The following is a 21,873-nucleotide window of genomic DNA, read 5'->3' as shown; positions in this document are numbered from 1 at the left end:
TTAGATAGATCAACATACTAATATTCTAAAAGCAAAAGACGATCCTCATTGTTGAATCTATAGTTGTATATATGGATATTAAGGTACATATATACAAGTGGGGAGAATAAACATAAAGAAAGTGTCTCCTAAACTTAAAGTCACATGAAACACAACTTCAAAAAAGTGCATAACACACCATAAAATAATGAAAACCATATTGTTATCAATACTATAAATAATTCAACTTAGAGAATAATTTTAAAAATTATACTCATCAAATCATACTTGTATAATAGAGTGGAAAGATAGAGTGAAAATAAAAAAGAAAAAGAAAATCAAAAAAGAAAGGGTAAGCGTGTCAAAATCCAAAGAGGCTAAGCCCCCACTCCTTTTCTTCCCATCTCCTGATAAAACTTATAGCATCAGTCATTTGGTCGCATAGACTAACACGTGGTTATCTCTTACATGCCTTAATTGGGCCCCCTTTTCTCCTCTTCTTCCCTATATATTACCCCTTTCTCTCTCCCCACCTTTCAACAAAAAACTAAACACAATTCCTCAACTTCTTTTTCTCCCATTTTTCTCAACATTTTTTCTCTCAAAAAATTGGAGCAAAAATTGCAAGAGTTAAAGGAGCTAAATCATGGCAACTGCTAGTAGTAGCAATTGGGTGTTACCAAAACCAAAAATTTGTTCATCAAAAAAATCAAAATCCCAATTTAATTTGGTAAATTCTTCACTTCAATTACCTTTACTAGACTCTCCAAAGAAAGCTTCATCTTCTAGTACAACAACCACCCAAACACCCAAGAAAATTACCACTTTTCCTAAGGAAGTTAGGGACCCTTTTTTCACATCACCAAAAGATAACAATAATATATTTTCCAAACCGCATCCAAAACAATGGAATCCCTTCCAAAAAGCGGCCGCGGCCGCCTTGGATATGGTTGAGAAAGCCTTGAACTCTCATGAGAGTGAACAACCTTTGCCTAAAACCTCCGACCCGAGAGTCCAACTTGCTGGAAACTTCGCTCCAGTTCCGGAACAGCCTGTTCAGCAGAACCTTCCGGTAACTGGAGCGATTCCGGAATGTATCCGGGGAGTATATGTTCGAAACGGGGCAAACCCGTTGTACGAGCCGGTTTCCGGTCATCATTTCTTTGACGGCGATGGTATGATCCACGCCGTCAAATTTCATTCTGACGGTTCCGCGAGTTACTCCTGCCGATTTACTGAGACTAATCGGTTTGTTCAAGAACGTGCTTTGGGTAGACCCATTTTTCCCAAGGCAATTGGTGAACTTCATGGTCATACCGGTATTGGAAGACTTATATTATTCTATTCTCGTGCATTGTTTGGTCTTTTAGATCAAAATAACGGTATAGGGGTTGCCAATGCCGGAGTTGTTTACTTCAATGACAGACTCCTAGCTATGTCCGAAGACGACCTTCCTTATCAAGTTAAGGTTACTTCTTCAGGAGACTTGGAAACTGTTGGTCGTTACGACTTTAATGGACAGCTGAAGTCTACTATGATTGCGCATCCTAAGGTAGACCCGGTTTCCGGCGAGATGTTTGCTTTGAGCTATGATGTTGTCAAGAAACCGTATTTGAAGTATTTCTGGTTCGCGGCTGATGGTACGAAGTCTCCTGACGTTGAGATTGACCTTGGCTCCGCCACTATGATGCACGATTTCGCAATCACGGAGAATAACATCGTGATACCTGACTCTCAGGTTGTGTTCAAGCTTCAGGAGATGATTGGAGGCGGTTCTCCTGTTGTTTTTGACAAGGAGAAAACTGCGAGGTTTGGAATTTTACCAAAGTATGCAAAAAACGCTGATGAAATTCAGTGGATTGATGTCCCTGATTGCTTCTGCTTTCATCTGTGGAATGCGTGGGAGGAGCCCGAAACCGACGAGGTGGTTGTGATCGGATCCTGCATGACTCCCGCAGACTCCATTTTCAACGAGTCTGACGAGAATCTCTCCAGTGTATTATCAGAAATCAGACTGAACCGGAAAACCGGAATCTCAACACGCCGCGAAATCCTCCCAAGTTCAGAGAAAATGAACCTGGAGGCCGGTATGGTGAATAGAAATAACCTCGGGCGGAAAACCCAGTTTGCGTACCTCGCCATTGCTGAGCCATGGCCGAAGGTATCTGGGTTCGCCAAGGTTGACTTATTCACCGGAGAAGTCAAGAAATTCATGTACGGAGATGACAAGTACGGCGGTGAGCCTCTGTTTCTTCCCAGGAATGCTGATTCCGAAAGCGAAGACGACGGTTACATTCTCGCATTTGTTCATGACGAGATGAACTGGACATCAGACTTACAGATTGTCAATGCCACAGATTTAGAGCTGGTTGCGACAGTCAAGCTTCCGTCAAGGGTTCCTTATGGGTTCCATGGTACTTTCATCCATGCTAACGATTTACAAAGGCAAGCTTAATAATCTGATTTGGTAAACAAACCCTATTTTATTTTAGTCCGCGAAGATATCTACCAGAGGGATGTTTGCAGATAAGTCCCCGGAGATTCTTCATTTTGCAAAGATCGAGCTCGAAATCCTTTTTTATTAAGGAAAATCAGGCCATCTTTTTTTTTTTTATTTTTTTTTATTTTTTATTTTTTATTTTTACCTATTTACCTTAAGAAAAAAACAGAAGGAAAGGTTTTGAGGGATCAGCTTGTAGCTTTTTGGATATATAGATGAAGCTCAGCTGGTTTCTGTTGATTCTTTCACTCCTGTGCATGAAGTATATACTATAGTATTAGTTACTAATAAAAAGATTTGCAATGTACATTTTATCCACCTTGTATTACTCTGTTTTTGCGGCTCTGTTCATTTCGGGGTACCTTGTAATTAAAGAAAATCTTCTCATATATCACGCGTTAATTTTCTAACATTTTTTTTATATATTCAAAAGTTGTACATAATAATTTTTTTTAGGGGCAGTTGTACATAATAATTAGCGAAGGCAAATATATCGAATGGAGTATGACGTATTGACGTATTGCCTTGATATGAAAAATAACATCGATTAAAATTATGGTTATTAAACAGATTAAGAGAACGACTACGTTTAGTGACATGTATGGTTATTAAACAGATTTAGAGAACGACTACGTTTAGTGACATGTACTTAAACGACCACGTCCAACTTGATTGAAATTGGACCTGAAAATCTCATCATATACTCTATATATGGTAACAAAATTGCGAGCTTACTACTTTTGTTGTTTCAATGTGTAGTGATATTTTTATTGGGCATCAACTTAATCATATTATCTACTTTAATTCTTAAAAAAAATAAAAAAAAATTCCATTCCATAATCATATGAATTATGTCACAATACTTGCATACGGAGTATAATTTAAAATATCGAATAATAGAATAAATTATTGAAGGTAGTGATGATTGGGTTAAACAAGAGATATTGTATTTTGTTTGAGAAAATGGGATGTAATGTCACAAGATAGAACAAATGACCCTATCTAATCAAATAGAAATGCATAGAGTATATATATGTGATTGATTAGTTCACGTACATCATTAAGAACGACTGAGTAGTGCATCCAATAATTTTTTTTATTAGACAGTGACTTTATGATTACTATGTTTTTATTTTCTTACAATATATTTTTGGCTTTTTTTGTTGCCATTAAAGTTAATGGAGCTGCAAATGCAATCATCCCCCACATCACATGGCAAATTTTGTTATGCGACGGCAACCAATAATAAGTGCGCTCAAGTTTACTAGAATTTTGCAATTTTCGTCTGTAATACGATGCAAAGGTCAATTTTGTTGTAAAAATGTAGGCTTTCACACAAACAATACATGACAAATAATGATCATGTATATATTTTGCTCATAATATAAACAAGGACAATTAGATGAAAAAGATCGTCTACTTGTAACCAAGATCGTTGAGTAGCACCAATCATACATGCAACTCTTTTGGACGTGTATGTTTCTATCAAACAAGTTGCATTTCTAGGAAGGTATAGAGAGAGTAGCAAATTCTTCTATACCTTCCTTCCCACTCGACCATAAATTATATAACGAATCGACTAAAAAGCCAGATTTGAGGTTCGATTCGATGACTTAATACTTGATTTGGACTTGACCAAAATAACATGATTTAATTTGGTTACATAATATCGATGAATTTTCTGAAACAAATGAATTGAATTTATTATAGGCAATTCAAAATGGTCATTACCAGCTCTATTGAACATATATGTATCTATCAATCAAGTTTAATTATTAGGAAGGTAGACTACTAGAGTGAGTAGCAAAAACTACGTACTATACCTAGCCTTTCTCCCCACCCTAACATGACAATATCGAATCAACCCAATGACCATTTCCAAACTAGCTGACTCACTGTTTCATGCCTCGATTTGGACTAAATAAAGAAAAATTACAAGATTGATGAATTTTTAGAAACAAATGAATTGAATTTACATACAATAAGATCATACTTGATTTGACCCAATTTAAAAGGATCGTCAACAAAATATAATTCAGACTAAAATAGATTATACAATCTACAGAATATTTCCTTTTTACTCAATTACCTAGCATTCAAAGTTGAACCTCACCTTTCATGTTGTGCAGGGAGGGTTTCTTTATCTAATAGGGTCAAACACGACTCAATCCAATTCAGATTAAAATACATTACAACCTATTTCCTTTCCTTCTCAATAGCCTAAGCTAGTGTCCGGAGTTGAACCTCAATCGTCACTTTGTGTAGGGAAGGTTTGTATACCTGAAATCAACATAAACCAAACCTAAAAAACGGTAAACCCATCAAAGTTGCATTGAATTGGTTAACACATAATCAGGTGACCACTCACAAAAACGATCATATTATATTATATTATAAGCAATCCAAGTGTAGTGTACGTAGTTGACTCTCTAAAAACTTTTATAACCTTTCTTTCCAATTTTAGTGCACTTTATTGATACGCACATAAATACAGTCAGATAATATATAGTTGAACTGCATCAAAAAACACTTACATAGTACTCATGCATATTCCTTTGACAAATATTACAGGCTAAAACTTGCTTTAATCATGTCATTTCCTCATGATTACTAAGCACCACCCCCCCTCTCCCCAATTTCATTCACTTCCCCCTTTAATTTCCTTCCCCTAACCACCGCCAAACAAATAAAGCTATTTTAACTTTGATTTTATGTCAACGCCTCCACTATTTTGGTAGGTAAATGTTATTTAAACTATATCTTGTTGAATTATTATTATAAAGTAAATAAAGTAATTTTATTTACCTTTGTCCATTATACTAGATTAGGACTAGCTATTAGGAGTCATAGGACCACTTTCTTCTTATAGGAATTAAACTTTGTATTATTATTATATTATATTTTTTACTTTTTATTTTATTTTATTTGTGTGTCTTCTAAGAAATAATTTTTATTTGATCATTCACATTTAAGGTGTCGTTTGGTTGCACAAAAGAAATGGGGGAAATAGAAAATCATGGGAATTTAGATATTGGGGTTTTGTTTGGTTGATCACAAAACATAAAATTGTGGAAATTTCAAATTCCCACAAAATATGGGAATTAAATTACCAAGTGTCCCCTTGGTAACTTAAAAATCCCATGATTTGCAAATTCCTCCATGAATAACAAACAACTTTCAACAATTCATGGGATTTCTAATGTGGGAAGTTAATTTCCATAATTTATCAATTCATATGGGAAGTTATTTTCCTTGTCAACCAAACGATCCCTTAAATCTCTAGCGCATAGGTTCATTATTTAGTTTTAAAGAAACTATTTTATATACCTTTCACACTTGGGATGAAATTCATCAACATCTCAATGTATACAAAATATATGATTTGTGTTTTTGGTGTGCGAAATTAATTTTAAAAGAGGTATTGAGTTTTATTAATTAAGTCAAGAAACAAATAATGATGGAGGATGTACCTTACAATAATAGTACCAGTAGATATCTTGTTTATGTTTTAAAGGAGAAAACTTGATATGGAATTCAATTTAATGAATTTTGTTTTCACTTTTGTAACAAGATTTTATATAAGGTGTCCTTAGTATTCAAATTTTTTTAAAAAAATCTGCATTATTGTCCTTTTTTTTTAACTTGTAAAAATTCACACGTTTGATTAGTTTAATAGTAATAATTGACCGCTTTGTCATTACATAAATAATAATAATAATTTTTCACTAGTTAGAGGACAATTATTGATTTATTGATGTCTATTTTGATCATTACCCTACTTAATTGAATCCTAAAATTATCCATTATTTATCAAATTAAAAACTTAAATCCACATACACACCCCTAGAAAAAGAATTATTTAAATACAAATTACTACGTATTTATTTTGAGAAGAAGAAACATTGGTACATGTGGATATATACCAATCAACACTAGTTAGTGAATATTTTACTAAATCTTGCTAGATGGTTGCTATTTATAGGAGAGGCTCATGCAAATCCAATAAACTATAGAGACGTATGAGTTTGGTAGGATATGAAGGACAGTCAGACATACCCATGAGAGGTTACAAAACTTACAACTTACAATAACCGACCTATGACTATAAGCATGGGTAACATACACTATATCCTTACAACATATTAAAAAAATCTTGACCCACAAATATATGACATGTTCAAATGTTGGTACATATATAATACTCATACGTGGATCTCATTGAATGATACGTAAGATTGGGAAAAAATTCTGACTTTATTATTATTGCTTTTGCAGCTTTCTCTAAGGGCATGTTCACATTTACTGAATTGAGTTGAAGTGAACTGAACTGATTGAAGCTAAATTGAACTGAACTGAACTGATTGGAGCTGAACTGAACTGAACTGAACTAAAATGAATATTTTATGAGAGAGGGAAATTAAGAGCTGAACTGAATTGAACTGAACTGAATTGATTTGAACTGAACTGAATTGAACTGATTGGAGCTGAACTGAACTGAACTGAATTGGACTGAACTGAAATTAAGTAAATGTGAACAGGCCCTAAATATACACACAAAAATTTACTAATACGAGTACAAACTTTGTTACCTTTGTCTAAAAAAGTTCTTAACCATCATTTATAAAAATAATATTTTTTCACAAATTACATAAATTTGTATTTAATTAGTTTGTTTAAAACTTTAAATGATGTAGGATAGCATTGTAAATTTCTAATTTATGGCCTTAGTGCAATGACAATGCCAACAACTAAACCAAGATAAAAATTAAGCCTAATTAAGTTGTTAGTGCTTTATGAGGGTTTATTTAATTCATCATCATTTAATTAGCTTTTAGATTCCTTAATATTATATTAAATGTGTCTAATGACATACTAATTTTTGTGAGAAGATAATCAAAGTTATGTTTACATTTACTTTAAATAAATAAAATATAATTTTAGTCCTTCTCTATCTAAAGTTATGGCTTGAAGCATCAAGTAAAGATTGTGGGGAACATGTGTGCCACTCAAAACTAATAAGAGTATGTCTTTTAGTAACTGTCATATTTTGATAACTCGAGAGAACGAACTTCCACTCAAAACTCTCTCTTTCTTCCTAATTTAAGTGGTGTAATCTTATCTAGAAATGGAAGTTTTTATGGTGTCCCTATTATTTTGTTCTGTTTGTGCCTCTCCATTATACATTCCAATAATATTATTTTTCTTTTTTTACGAGAATGAGTATATTCCATTTCACATTCATGATCCTATCACGTTTGCTTATTGGTAATACTATTTATCTTATTTATATGACTCATTTACCTTTTGAGATATTTTTTGTTTAGTCTTAGGCTTACACACGCATAAGTCCTAAGCTAGTTAGGAGCTGAGGATACGTGGCTTATTTATGGGGATGCTCCAGTTTTTCATTGTAAGAAACAAAAATTGTTTCTCACATGACATTTTCGTAAATAAACCAACAACTTTATTCAATTGTAGAGCCCATAATAATGAAAAAGTTGGTTTATTCACAAAAATGCCCCAATGAGAAACAAATTTCATTTCTCAATATGAGGAAAAGGGAATTTCCCCTTATCCTTATTTTAGAGTATGTCTTTGGTGAATAGTGAGTATTATTTCACACCTGTTGTAAGTAATTAAAGAGGTGGCAGATTTGAAAGTTTACTTGTCCCTTGTTCATTGACGTCATTCATAATCCATCATTAATACTATGAGGAATCCTCTAAGTATATGTATAGCTACATATCATATGGAGTAATATTAGGACAGATCAACAAATTATGTAAAAAAAAAAAAAAAGCATAAACAATTAGTTAATAAACTAATGAAGATCAAGGACCTCGAGGAAAAGGGACAAACTAATGAATTTATAAATAAGACCTTTGATTATAAGAATCTCAACAAATAAAGTTTTTGGGTTTTCGATTTTTTTGTTTACAATTGAAAGTTGAAACATTATCACATCAATGAATCGGAGCAATATTGAGAGTCCAAATTCATACAGTAGATGTAGAAATAGAAAAGGTTTTACCACAACAACGACAAAACAAAAAAAAATTGTATAAGCTCCCTTGAAAGCCCAACAACAAAAAGGTTTCAACTTATTTTTCACCAAAAGCCCGGAATTCCCATCATGCAAGGCCCAACTTTAATTTCTTGCAAACGAAGCCAGCCCAGCAACAATTCTTGGCAATAATTCTAGTACCTTGCATCCCACGCCACCTTCAGAACTTCTCGAATGATTTCACCAATTCTAAAGCTTAGCAACGCTCTTCCACACCTTTTGCTGCCCATTGAAGCTGTTGATTGGGCTGAGCAATAGAGCGACGTATTTGAAGAACAACACGCACCCGGTTTTGTTGCCCAAAGAGTGCCTGGTGACACTAGTAAGGCTCTATATACCGCCGCCACAGCTATGTCTTAAACCTTCATGGCAACACTCAGCAGCCATGTTTTTTTTTGGAGAGAAGGAGATAATTGGTTTTGGTGTAGCCAAAATCTAGAGGACAAAATTCGTAATTTGTCTCATATTGTCTCAACTTAAAAAGGATTGTCTTTTTTTAAAAAGCTACCAAGCAAGTTGCAATAAGTAGCGCAACTTGATTATAATTAAACTTCATGTGTATTATATAAAATATATTTGAACATAAATAACACATCACACAGGAAATATGTCTTCTTCTTGTGGCATGCATCATTAACGTGTTAGCGAGCCGAGCTGAGATTGAGCTTAGGGTACTCATCATAAATCATACAGTAACATTTGTATGTAACTAGTTGAGTTCGATTAATGCATACAATAATAAATTTTCAAGGGAATTTTTAATTCCCTTTAAAAATGAGCTTGAATTTTTTTTTTTTTTTTTTTTTAAAAATAATATTTTCATTATTGTAAATTTTTTAGTCCATATATTAATTTAACTTTTGAACTTCTCACCAATACCTTGGAATTAATTATGTGTTATTTTAATTTATTGTTTTCAAGATTGTTTTGTACATTGTAAAAGAAATTGGTTAAAGTAATTTTTTGTCTTGTTCATGAGTTTTAGAGTCGACCTTATTTGTGAAGGGATGATAAATATTGAGTCAATAACATCCTTATCAATCATCGTTAATAAAATTATTAGTTAATATATAATCCTAGATGAGAATGATTGATAAATCATGTTGTTTACACAAATTATACCATATTTACCTAATCTCACTGAAATTAAATACAAACTGTATGTCATTTAGACATTTTAAGAACGAATACTTTCAAGACTTAATAACATTCTGATACCGTTTTAGGCCTAGGACGGATACCATGCAGTTAGAAAGTATTACTGTAAAATTCTAGAATCTTCAATTTATTTATTTATTAGTATTTGAAATCAGTTATAGTTTTTTTTTTTTTTTTTTCTGAAATCAATTATAGTTTGGATAAAACATAAATTATTAATAAATTTTATAATTGGTCCGACCTATAAGATTTGGAAAAGGCAAACTAAAGACATGAGGGGCACCTTGAAGAAAGCAAAGGCACAAACATGTAGGAATGGGGGAACAGTCCTCCTACAATCAAATTTCATGAATTTCTAGTGGCTACTTTGCATGGCAGGTGTCCATTATCCAATCAGAATCCAAGAATAGAGGGGAAATAATTTTTGTATGATTTTATTTAAATTTTCTTCTTATGCGCCGAAATCGTAGGAATTATATTAATTATGATGATTATGTGGCGGCCGATAATCGTGGTGACCAAAAAAGCAAAAGAGTACAATTAAATAAATGCAAATCATATTGGCCTTGAGAATTGTATGGAAGAATTGATGACGCCAACTCTTGAACTAAAGTTAAGAGTTTCTATTGTTTATTCCTCCTACAATAGTTTATTTAATTAATAGGACTATATAGAGACTTAGACGGGTGATTATCGGAAAAAGAGATAGAGACGTAGTCAAATGCGCCTCATATTAAAATTACATAGCGACATATAGAAAGATTATAGTTGTTGCAACACATTTTTTTGATATGCTATTGAGGAAAGGATTACAGATGGTAAATAGACAAATTAATCAAATAAATTTTAATCATATAATTTAATATTTTCTTTTATTAATATGTATGTTTATAGTTTATGTAGTGTAATATCTTTCTTAAACCGTGAGTCAAAGTGGTATGTTCAAATTATAAAGAATCGGAGGAAGTATATATTTTTTGATTAGTAGCCTTATTTGTATGTATTTTTTTATTTAGTATGGACTTCATAAAATTTACTATTTGTAGAATCTTAGCGAACTAACTTAGTAGATCTATTAGTCAATAATGTACATTATATATTTGTATTTGTAAATAAAATAAAAAGGAATCAAGTTGTTAGTTGATCCTCTGGAGGAAATAAAATGTCTAGAACACCAATAAATTGCATACAATTCTTAATATAAATGTTTATGCAATAATTCATGCTTTACTTAATATTTTAATGATTTTACTCTTTTTTTTTAGGGGTTTTAATGATTTTACTTTTTCCTTCTAAAAAATAATCATTGATTTATAAGGAATATTTAAATATTTAACATTTTAACCTACTCTATCACAGACTAAGCTCAAAAGTTATATTGACCAGTTTAAAAAGTGGGTCGTACTATAATAGCACTAAATATGTCTCAAGTTTAGAAGTTATTACCTAAGTTATCTAAGTACGTATAACTTCAATTATTTGCTGAAAGTTTGAATATCATGCTTAATGAATTTCAACAATCAAAGTAAGCCGCTTACAATTTTAACAAACGGAACATTGTATAAGTGATGCTTTTGTAATGCATAGTTTTCTTGCGATTCTTAACATAAACTATATGTAATAACCTTCCTTAACAAAAGCTCAATTATATTGATTAGTGGTGAATTTTCTTACCTTTTACACACACACTTGGGTCTCGGATTCAAGATAACTAATGCTCCACACACCTAGCTTTAAACTCGTTATTGGGATTATTTGGCTCTCAGCACTTGTGCAGTTGTGGTTTATTTGAGTTAGGCCTTGTTTGGTTCGCCTTATTTTTGCTTATCTGAACTTATATGATCTGCTATGATCTGATCTGGTCTGATCTGATCTGAATGTCAGATTTGACCAAACTTTGACCTTAAATATACGATAATCTATACGGAAAAAAATATATCAAGTGAGGTCTTGTTAGATTCGTAATAATGTGTATTTTATTAACATCTGATTTTCATAATTTTTTTCATTACGAAATTAAAGATATTTAGCGATAAAAAACTACACATAAAACGATGATCTGATCTGAACTTATTTTTTCTGATTTGAACTTATTTTTTTTGAAATGAGTGAAAATAAGGTGAACTAAACAAGGCCTTAGTATTGAACTTTTTCAAGTATAGATTTTTAAGATATACATAAGTCAAAAATCAACCTGAAGTCAAAAATTGTAACCAAATCATTACTCTTACATGGGAGAGTCTACAGTACATGACATGTATTGACATGTACCATAAAAGTCATGTATTGATATGTACTGTAAAAACATATATATGTAAAAAAAAATTAAATAAAAAATGATTTTTGCACCCTATTCCCCGCTATCCTCCCCATCTCTCTCTCTCATTTTTTTTTTCTCCATAAATTTTGTTTATCAAGTTCGACGCTCGAAGAAAACTGTAATTTGAAGGAACAACTTGAAGGTTCAATTGAGGTAATTTATATGTTTTCCTCAGTATTAGTATCTCCCTTCGTTGATCAATCAGAAAGACATAAACCCTCAATTTGTGTTTCCAATAATGAATCAATCAATTACCTGCTTTGATTTTATTTGAATCAATCAATTACCTGCTTTGATTTTATTTGTTTTTATTGTATTATAATAGAAACAAAGTTCATTAAGTTATTTTTGGATTAATGAAAAATTGAGACTAAACCATTAAAGTTGTTGATCCAAACAATATAGAAATCGTTGTTAAGAGACTTAGATAATTGAAATTGTGTTCTGTTATCATTATGAGAAGTTATATATCAATTAATCTTATATTGTGATTGTTGCGAGTTGCAACTTATTACAAATCATAAGCATTTTTTTAATTTACTGGCCAGGTTAGTTTTGTAATAGTATTGGGGTGATTTTACATCTCCTTTTTTAGGAAAATAATAATACAAGTACTGTATATGATTCAAAGGTAAAATTCCATATCAAAAGCTTTAATTTGGAATTTAATTGTACCTTGCCTATACTACATTATCTTATTTCTACATCATTCTTGACAAAATCTCCTCAATATGGTTTGTACCGTAGTAAGTTTAAGGTCTATTCGAGTACCCGTGTGGAGATTCAGTGTAGATGTGTAGTATATATTGAATTGTTCATGTAAAAGTTAATGATTTGTTTTTATTATGAATGATTTATTTGATTGTAAAAGCCAATTAGCTCAAATGAAGAGCAATGTGCCTTGCACATAGATGTAGGTTCAATCCCTACATAGGCTAAAATTATAACATTGTGTGTTAATTGGATGTGCCACTAAAAATAGGATATACGAGTATTACGCATTCCTTCTAATTATGATGTGACTTATATGAGTTAGTATCTTATTTATCACAGTCGCCTCTAAAGTAAAAGGCCATTTGTAAAAATACTAAGGGTGTGTTCTATTCATCTGATTTTCACTGATCTGAACTTATCTTAAGTTATCTGCACTTACCTGAACTTATCTGAACTTATTAGGCCTTATTAAAACTTATTTTAGTTGTAATTTGTACTTGGGCAACCCTTATCAGAACTTATTAAACCCGATCTGAACTTATCTGAACTTAAGTGAATTTATCTGAACTTATTACATCTGAAATAAGTGAAAATAAGGTGAACATAACATACCCTAAATTGTGTCAAGAGCTAGTGTTAATAAATAAACGACTTTAGCGGATCTTAACCGATGTAAAATAAATCAAACATATGTTTTTTGATTTTTCTCCATTCTAGGTAATACAAAGAAAAAAAAAACAAAAAAAAAAAAATTGAGAAGGAAAATATCAATATAATATAATGTGGGCACTAAAAATAAATGAGAGTTATAGTTACATATATAAAGAGTGATATTTAAGAAGTAGCGAATAAATCAAAAAAATTAAAAATATAAGGGAAAAAAAATGGTGAGCACAAAGATTTGATCCTTGAACCACTAATCATAGAAATAATGCAATTCACCATTTTAGCTAAAGTCAAGCTATGCTTAAAAATTAAAAAAAATAAATAATATAGTTAATTAACTTTAATAGTGGTACATTGCGGTACATTCTTTTAGTGGTGATACATAACGGTACATGTCATTTACTATAGAATTTTCGCTCTTATATATTAATTATAAACATGCATAAATCTATGTAATTCATATGAAGTATTTACAAATCTTTGCAATTAAAATAATATTAGACATTTTTAAATGTTAAGTGAAATATTCGCACGGGTCTTTACTCTAGCTAAACAATTGTGCTTAGCTCGATTTTTATTTATTTATTTATTTATTTATTTATTTATTATTATTTTTATTATTATTATTATTATTAACTTTTTTTTTTTTAAAAAAAAGCCAAGGTCAAGTAGCGCAAGCCAACTAGCTAGATTCATCGACATTGCTCATGACAATTACCGCGTACCCTAGCTTGCACTTATGATCGGAAAGGACTCCAGAGTACATGAGAGTTATATACTATATAAGATGCAAATTAATTTAATTAAAATGAAAGCAACCTATATAAATATGGTTACATTGCATCCAAACAGAACAAAAAAAAAAAAAAAAAAAAAAATTAATGTGCTTATTGATATTTTCTAGTAGTATAAAAAAATAAGCTTACGCTTGCACTAGCACTTAGATGATCTTCATCTAGACCTATCCATCATGATAAGCTTATTAGAGTTTTTAATGCAAAAGTAATCCCAATTCATAGTTAGCATGTGGCTACAAAATCTCTCTATTTTTCGTTAAATCCAACCTAACTTTTCAAACTTCGTCATTGCATACGTTATTAAGAGTCAAATTATAGGGTAATTATAGGTTATGACCTTAACCACACACTACAAGAATTTTTTTAATAACTGCCAAACCCAAAAGACTACAAGACCTTTTGAACTTAGCAAGTTTCAAAGTTCCTTTTAAGCTTAATTCATCTTTTAATTTTATAGTTGTTGATGTACAAAACGACAACCATTTTTGTTCAATAATTAATTTAAGAATAGAACTTATTAACTTTAATTAATTTAAATTTTTTTTTGAAGACCACTTTAATTAATTTAAATTGATAGATAAGAATTTAACATTAGTTCAATTTAAATTACCTTGTGGTCTTGTATGAATAGGGAACTTGTATTTGGGCTGACAATGGTCTCTTGCCTAGTTTGGTACTTGTACAGTCAACGTAGATTAGCTATTCTTGGGGATTTGTTGTAGGAAATCCACTCCGATGATAAAGTAAGTAAAGTCCAATAAGAGTAAAAATGGTAATTTAAATGTTTGAGGGTGTACTTTGAAAGTTAGTTAAGAAGGGTATTTGAAATATTAGAAGCAGATACCACGTGGGGTTTGATGACAGATGTCCACGCCGCCAAAAGCAGCTCTCTACGTGGGCCTAGTGATTAGGCTGATAAAAACATATGCCGATTGTAGACATAGTCTTGATTTGTGAATCCGACCCATTTATCCAATTCATATCAGTAGCCAGTAACATCCATACACCTTGTTTACTTTTTACCTTTTTTTTTTTTTTAATTAGTGAATTTGTTCACAGATTAGTACGATAATATAGGTGATATTTCTTTTATGGTGATTATATTGAAATGTAATAACCTGTGTTTTATGGTTATTATATTATAATTTACTAACATTTTAAGGATTGTCAATTCTAAAAAACGTACGTTGTCACAATGTATAACCTACACATATATTGTGTGCAATTAAGCGATATTAATGCATTCAGTCATGACACAAGAACATGCACTTGAAATAGAGTATACACAACACAACATACGCTACTTGTACTTATACATATATAAACTGATCTAAGTATACTAGAAAATGATATAAACCATCATAAGTGCCACGGTGCCATTGTGATGTGTACAACTAACTCTTAGGCCGGATCGGATTAATAAAACAATATATAGTTGGCATCTAATTTTCATACGCATGTAGTACAGGTGCGCCGTGCCAACAACTGCAATAACCTAGACACACCAATCACAAATGATATGTAGGCAGTACAAAATTGTTAAACAATATGATCTAGAACCCTCAAGAAACACCTTTGACAACAACCATAAACTTCAGAGAAATTGAAATGTACAATAATCTTGTAAATTTAATATAATCAGGTAGGCTGACTTACCGGGATTTGTCCAATTAGATAATGTATTATATATCTAATATGCACGCAGATTTCAATTACAATAAGTGGTGCCACCCAAAACAAACATATATTATAGTATAATATAGGTATAATATATTAGCAATATATAGTTGTCACATCTTGAAGTTTGTTCTATGAACATATGAGTCACAAATTTTAATTCTTTATTTATTATATTAAGTAGCTTAAGTAAGACCCATACATTAATACGAGGTAGGAAATTAAAGGAGGAATTTTGCCAGCAACAATAATCATGTTTTTCAGCCACTTAAATTATTTCATGAGAAATTGAGGTCAAGATTCTTCTTCATGATGTCAATGATTCCATAATAATTAATGATAATTGATCTTAACTAAAATAACATAAGCAGTGAAGCAGATTCTATGGAGGCTAACTAACCCAAAATCCACATGGGTTTATGTTGCCTTTACAGGTAGAGATAGGTCGAATTTACATATACCACCTAGGCACTAAATCCGTCTATTTGGATCAGCTGGTAGCAGAGTTAAACGCGTATGTTGGGAACGAACTGAAGAAGGATCTAGCCAACAAGCAAGTCATACTCCATCGCTTGTTGCGAGTGGTATGGAGTGTTTTTGGCATTGTCTTTACTTTTACACTGTGTTTGGATAGAATTTTTGGAAGGAAAGGGAGGGGTGAAGAAAACTAAATCCCTCATTTGGATAACAGAGAAAATGAAGAGAGAGTGAGGGAATTTGCTTGTTCTTGTGAATTTTACCCATGGCTGAACTAATGTTTTTGTTCTCGAGATAATATAAATTGAAATTCTCAATATTTCGAAATCAAAAATTTGCAAAATATAAAATTCTGGAAATATAAATTCTTACATATAAATTTTCCAAAAACAAAAAACCTGGAAATCATTTCCCAGTTGATTTCCCAAAATGAAATTTTCAGAAAATTGATTTTTGAAAATTAAACCCAAAATTTCTGAAAATTGATTTTTGAAAATCAAAACAAATTGGTTTTAGAAAAAGAACACATTTTCTAAAAATTGATTTTTCGTATGTTAAAACCATTTTTTCCAGAAAATTGATTTTTGAAGAACCATAACTCAATTTTGGATATGGCGGCAATTGATGTGGCGGAGGTTACAAACCGTAGGTGCAGGGTGCTGGAGAGATTCGTTTAATTTTCCTTCCAAATCATCTCTAATTTAAAAAGATTTGTTTCTTAATTGTGGAAGGAAATAATTTCCTCCCATTTCTCTTCCTCCCAATTCCCTCACCTCCCATTTTTGCTATCCAAATGGAGGAAAACTCATCCCTTCTTTTCCCTCCCCTTCCCTTCCCTTCCCTCCATCTCTCTCAATCCAAACAAGCTGTTAAAGACTTGTTAAAGTACTAGTGATTTTAATAAAATTACCAATAAAGCAATTTTAAGAGGAATAATGTATAACATATACCATGTAATAGGTCCTGTTTGAAAAAAGTAGCGATAGCGGATAACTTTTAGCGATTGAATAGCAAGTAGCTATTAAGGTAGCAAGTAACTGTCAATTAATAGTGGGTAGAAGTTAACTATCAAAGTAACAATTGATAGTTTGATTCGTTGGCAAAAATAGTGGTTGCAATGCTAAAATATATTAAAATTCATATAAATATTAATTACAAAGTAATAAAAATTTGTCAAACGCTACCCGCTACTTCCAAAAGCTACTATTTTTAACGTTTGAGAAAAAGGTACCTCTATCGCTAACCGCTACTAAAATCGGACTACCTTGTCAAACACTCTCAAATTTTTCCTAGTAGTGTTTTGACTAGTCAAAACGCTAATCGTTCCTAAAACACTACCACCAAACATAACCTGTACAAATGCTTTAACTTAAAACACCGCACACTAACATGATAAAGAAACATATTCAGGTTAAAATATGATAGGAAGGGATAATAATAATATGATATGAAGGGATGTAAATCAATTAAATATTGTACAATAATAGTTCTGGAATTGTATTGTCAAAATTTAGAGGGTTTTAAAAAATAATAGTCGATTTTGATGGCTTTCAAATTCTTCTAAAAAGCCACTACATAAGCACATAATCCAAATAGTATGTATTAAAAGTACCATCCAAACCAAAGGTATAACACAAGCCAATATAACTTCTCTGCAAGAGCTAGCCTCTCCATACGCATCGCACGCGTCGACCACCCTAGTTAAATAAAAGGTTTTTACTTTTATTTCCCCCTTCCCTAGCTTTAATTTCATTCCATTTATCCCGTGCAAACCAAATAACCCCTCAGTATTTTTGTCAGTTATCTTATTGATATTCAGTAGTAATTGAAAGTACACTGTAAGTAATCATATCAAGATTAATTGCACAAAGTATGAGTACCTACGCTACATACTTTACAAGAACATGATACAAATTTAGATATCAAAATTCTTTGTAATTGTGCCCTGGTATACGCAAAAAGAGAGTTCTGTAATATCTTCAGTGTTCAAATTCCCTCATAGATGAACATATCTTTCATTCAGCTCATCTGACAGCTTGGTGCAAGCATATAGCAAAGTTTAAGAATCGTAGGCTGAAGGCCAGACAGCAAGCATTGTTCTGTAACACAATAAAGCATGGTGTGCTTGGGCTCATAGCCACCGTCAATTACTTATCACGCATTTCTCTTTTGGGAAGTAAATCAGTTTTCCAGAACCGTATCCTTAACCTTATGCCTGTAGACAAAGAAAATGCTTGTAAACTATGAGTAATGCTTCTGCAAACTACATGATTACATTACTTTCATTTTTCGGCAATTAAAATCCGACTAAAGTTCTAAGAAATTGTGAAACCTACCATAGATTTCAAGGACATAAGAAATATTTGAAATACAAATAAGACAATTCAATTCTGAATGTGGTGTTCATTACTTAAGAGAGAGTCAAAGATTTAAGTGAGAGAGTTTCATTGATGTAAGATAAGAAAGATATTTCTTTAAAATAAGTTAGGAGTGAACAATAAAATAGAGACAAATTTCCAGCCAACCATTTTTTGCACTAACAAACATCTAGATGCCTTGGTGATACTTGTCCATTCCGATATTATTCATAAACAAAGCAAACACATATACATGACTACGGCATGATGTACATATTATGTCAGATATTACTACCAGAGTTTAGAAATTTATAAATAAAAAATGTGTAAGATTTGGAGTAAAAAAAATACTCCAACCATTCCAATTTACTGTCATATAAAGCAATTTACTAGATCTCACTTGATTTCAAGAAATTAACAATTAACACTGTATTGGTACCTTAAACCAAAATATATTCACAAACTTATTAGATGACAAATTATATGAAACTTAAATGGTCAATTAATTTGAAGTGGAGTACATCTTAACCATATCATGCATTATCACAAAGAGAATAAATCTGGACCCTATCAATCATTAATTAAGATTTTAGAAAAGATTAAACTGTTTACTCAGGGCGCAAGAAAAAATACCTCTTGAATTTCTGGATAAGAATTTGAGCAGTTCATCAATTAAAATTACCTACAGCCAGTATAAATGCACTTCAGAATGCATTAAAATAGCTAAAAAGAGATTATCAAATTGATTTTGGCAGAGAAGTGAAAGTTGACAGTAATACAGTCTCTTGCACAACTAGTGCACATTATATGTAAATGTACACCAAGCATACTATTGTATGAGAATCCACTAACTTTAATTAATGCAAAACTAGAATTGGTGCACACAGGGCAACTTTAATAGTCTAAGGGCCTGTTCTCTTCAGCTTATTTTCAGTTCAGTTCAGTTTCTAATTTCTTTCTCTCATAAAATATTCAATTCAGTTCAACTCAGTAAATAAGAACGTACCCTAAATCACTTTAACAAAAAGTGAATTGTAACTTTACAAACTGATACTTGGGTAGAAATGGAATTGGATCAGATGGAGCATTACCCCCTTCATTCTGGTGGCTTACCTTGAAAATTCTACAATGTCATTCTTTAAAAATGACACCACAATTTGCTGATGCGGCGAAATCTGATTGGCCTGTATTTAGTATTTTTATTTTTATTTTCATTTTAAATTATTTTTAATGTCCATAATGTATTAAAATTTTATTTTCGTATGTATTCTTTTTAATACATGTATTTTCTTTAAGAAATACATAATTATAAATCATGAAAGTCTATTTTTATAATATTAATTAATTTTCGAATTTATAATTATAATTAAAAATCAAAAAATTAAAATGTTCATCAATCATGTCATAGATTAGCACCCCATTCCCAAAATCAATGTTAGTTGTTGATAAATTTGTAAATCCAAACTAAAATCGGGATTAAAATTCGAAAACAAATTTTGTTTTTTACAATTTTTGATTTTAGGTTTTTCTTCATAACAAAATCTCAACAACAATCTCATTTATAAATATTTGCAAAGGACTAATTCTGCTTTGAAAATATGATTTATGTGAACTCAAATTGTGCAATTTTGTCAAAGAACAAAGAAGAAGATGAAGTGCTCGCGTTTTTTTTTTTTTTGTTCGACACCCCTATTTGATCCGATAAATGTAATTAAGTTTTATCGAACTTGTTTGTGGGTTAGGTAATGACCTAAATAAATACAGGTAATCACCTAACTCAATACAAGTAATTACCTAACCACAAACAGATTAAAAAAAAATCGCAAATCCCGATTCTGGATCAAACAAGTTTGCGAAAAAAAAAATCGAACTCTAAATTGCAAAGTACACCCTCGTTATCCATTGATCTTCATAAAATTGAAAGATTCGTGCTTTAAATCATTGTAATACACACTATTTTCATCCTCAAAACTATCAAACAACTTGATTTTTACATAAATCAAAATTATCAATCGAACCCTAAAACGAAATTTGTATATGGATCATGAAAGCAGATTCGAAACCCAATAAATCTGATGTTTGGACAAAATTTTTTGGTTGGAATTTTGGTCTGAATTGCGAATAGATTATACAAGATTTTGGGGGTGGTTAATTTATATCATGAATGAAGAAAATGGTGAACAATGATGATTTTTTTATTTTCCAAATTTTAATTAATTTTCAAAAATGATTTTAGAAAGATAAAAATAGATTTTTAAAAACTATAATTACGTATTCTTTAAAAAATACATTTTTTTTCAATTATACATACATGTATAGTACATTTAGGCTTTTAAAAATAAATCAAAAATTGACCAATCATAACATGACACATCATCATATTATGGTGTCATTTTTTGAAAAATGACATAGTAGAATCATCATGTTGTGTTATGGTGGCTTACCCTTACCCAGACATGTAAAAAAAAAAAGAAAAAAAAGAAAGAAAAATTCCTCCTATCTTGCATAATGAATGCTGTTTTTAAATTGCTACCACTATAAAAACTAAATTGTTGGTTTAACTTCATTTGGCGAAGATGCGTCATATTTTGCCAGCTCCATCCCTGCCACCCCCCCCCCCCCCCCCCCTCTCTTTCTCGGCAAGGACCATAGGTAAAAAGCCTCAAAACTTAACACCTCAGGACAATTGAAAATCATTTATAGAGAATTTAGATGGCTAACCGGAAATGATAGATACAAAACAACTTTCCATTCAGTCCAAGATAGTGCTGTCACCTGAGATTAAGCAAAACTTGGTTACAACATGCAGCATCAGCAAAGAGAACAAACAAATTGATGGAAATAACAGTAGTGAATTGTTACCAACTTACAGAGAACAGAGCTGATAATGGTTGAACATACAAAATTAGTATGTGAAGAAGCATGGTCAGTATGATAGAACCTACCAGCCACAAGTTGGTCCAGGGAGGTATAACACTGAACAAGAAACCAAATCATAACGATTAGTCACCATAAAATTGTCCATAGTCTGACAATAATTACAAAGGGTAGTTACCATCCAGCAACCACAATACATGTGTTAGACTTTAATATAATGGCAGGGTGAATATTCTTTAAAAATGCAAAAAACATATTTACAAAGCCATATTGCTGGATGTTTTTTT

General features: G+C 31.5%; 2 protein-coding genes across 2 annotated transcripts in view; one reads left to right on the top strand and one right to left on the bottom strand.

The window, feature by feature from the left end:
* The first annotated feature begins 576 nt into the window (after positions 1-576).
* LOC145576623 (9-cis-epoxycarotenoid dioxygenase NCED2, chloroplastic-like) lies at positions 577-2,793 on the top strand. Its single transcript, XM_081634346.1, has one exon. It carries the CDS (start codon positions 626-628, stop codon positions 2,432-2,434), a length of 1,809 nt encoding a protein of 602 aa, XP_081490472.1. The 5' UTR covers positions 577-625; the 3' UTR covers positions 2,435-2,793.
* Positions 2,794-18,174: 15,381 nt separating this feature from the next.
* LOC145576621 (calcium-transporting ATPase 3, endoplasmic reticulum-type-like) overlaps positions 18,175-21,873 on the bottom strand; it is a 42,855-nt gene continuing 39,156 nt past the window's right edge. The window contains exons 32-35 of the mRNA XM_081634345.1: positions 21,580-21,685; positions 21,431-21,484; positions 19,343-19,391; positions 18,175-18,567 (exon numbers count right to left, since the gene is read on the bottom strand). Coding sequence (XP_081490471.1) covers positions 18,500-18,567; positions 19,343-19,391; positions 21,431-21,484; positions 21,580-21,685 — 277 coding nt within the window. The 3' untranslated portion in view covers positions 18,175-18,499. The remainder of the gene's footprint in view (positions 18,568-19,342; positions 19,392-21,430; positions 21,485-21,579; positions 21,686-21,873) is intronic.

Source organism: Chenopodium album, chromosome 13 (assembly GCF_948465745.1).
Source record: "Chenopodium album chromosome 13, dcCheAlbu1.1, whole genome shotgun sequence".
In the NCBI taxonomy this organism is placed as follows: domain Eukaryota; kingdom Viridiplantae; phylum Streptophyta; class Magnoliopsida; order Caryophyllales; family Amaranthaceae; genus Chenopodium; species Chenopodium album.
The sequence above is the reverse complement of the archived record's forward strand: the minus strand, read 5'-3'. Positions and strand labels throughout refer to the sequence as shown.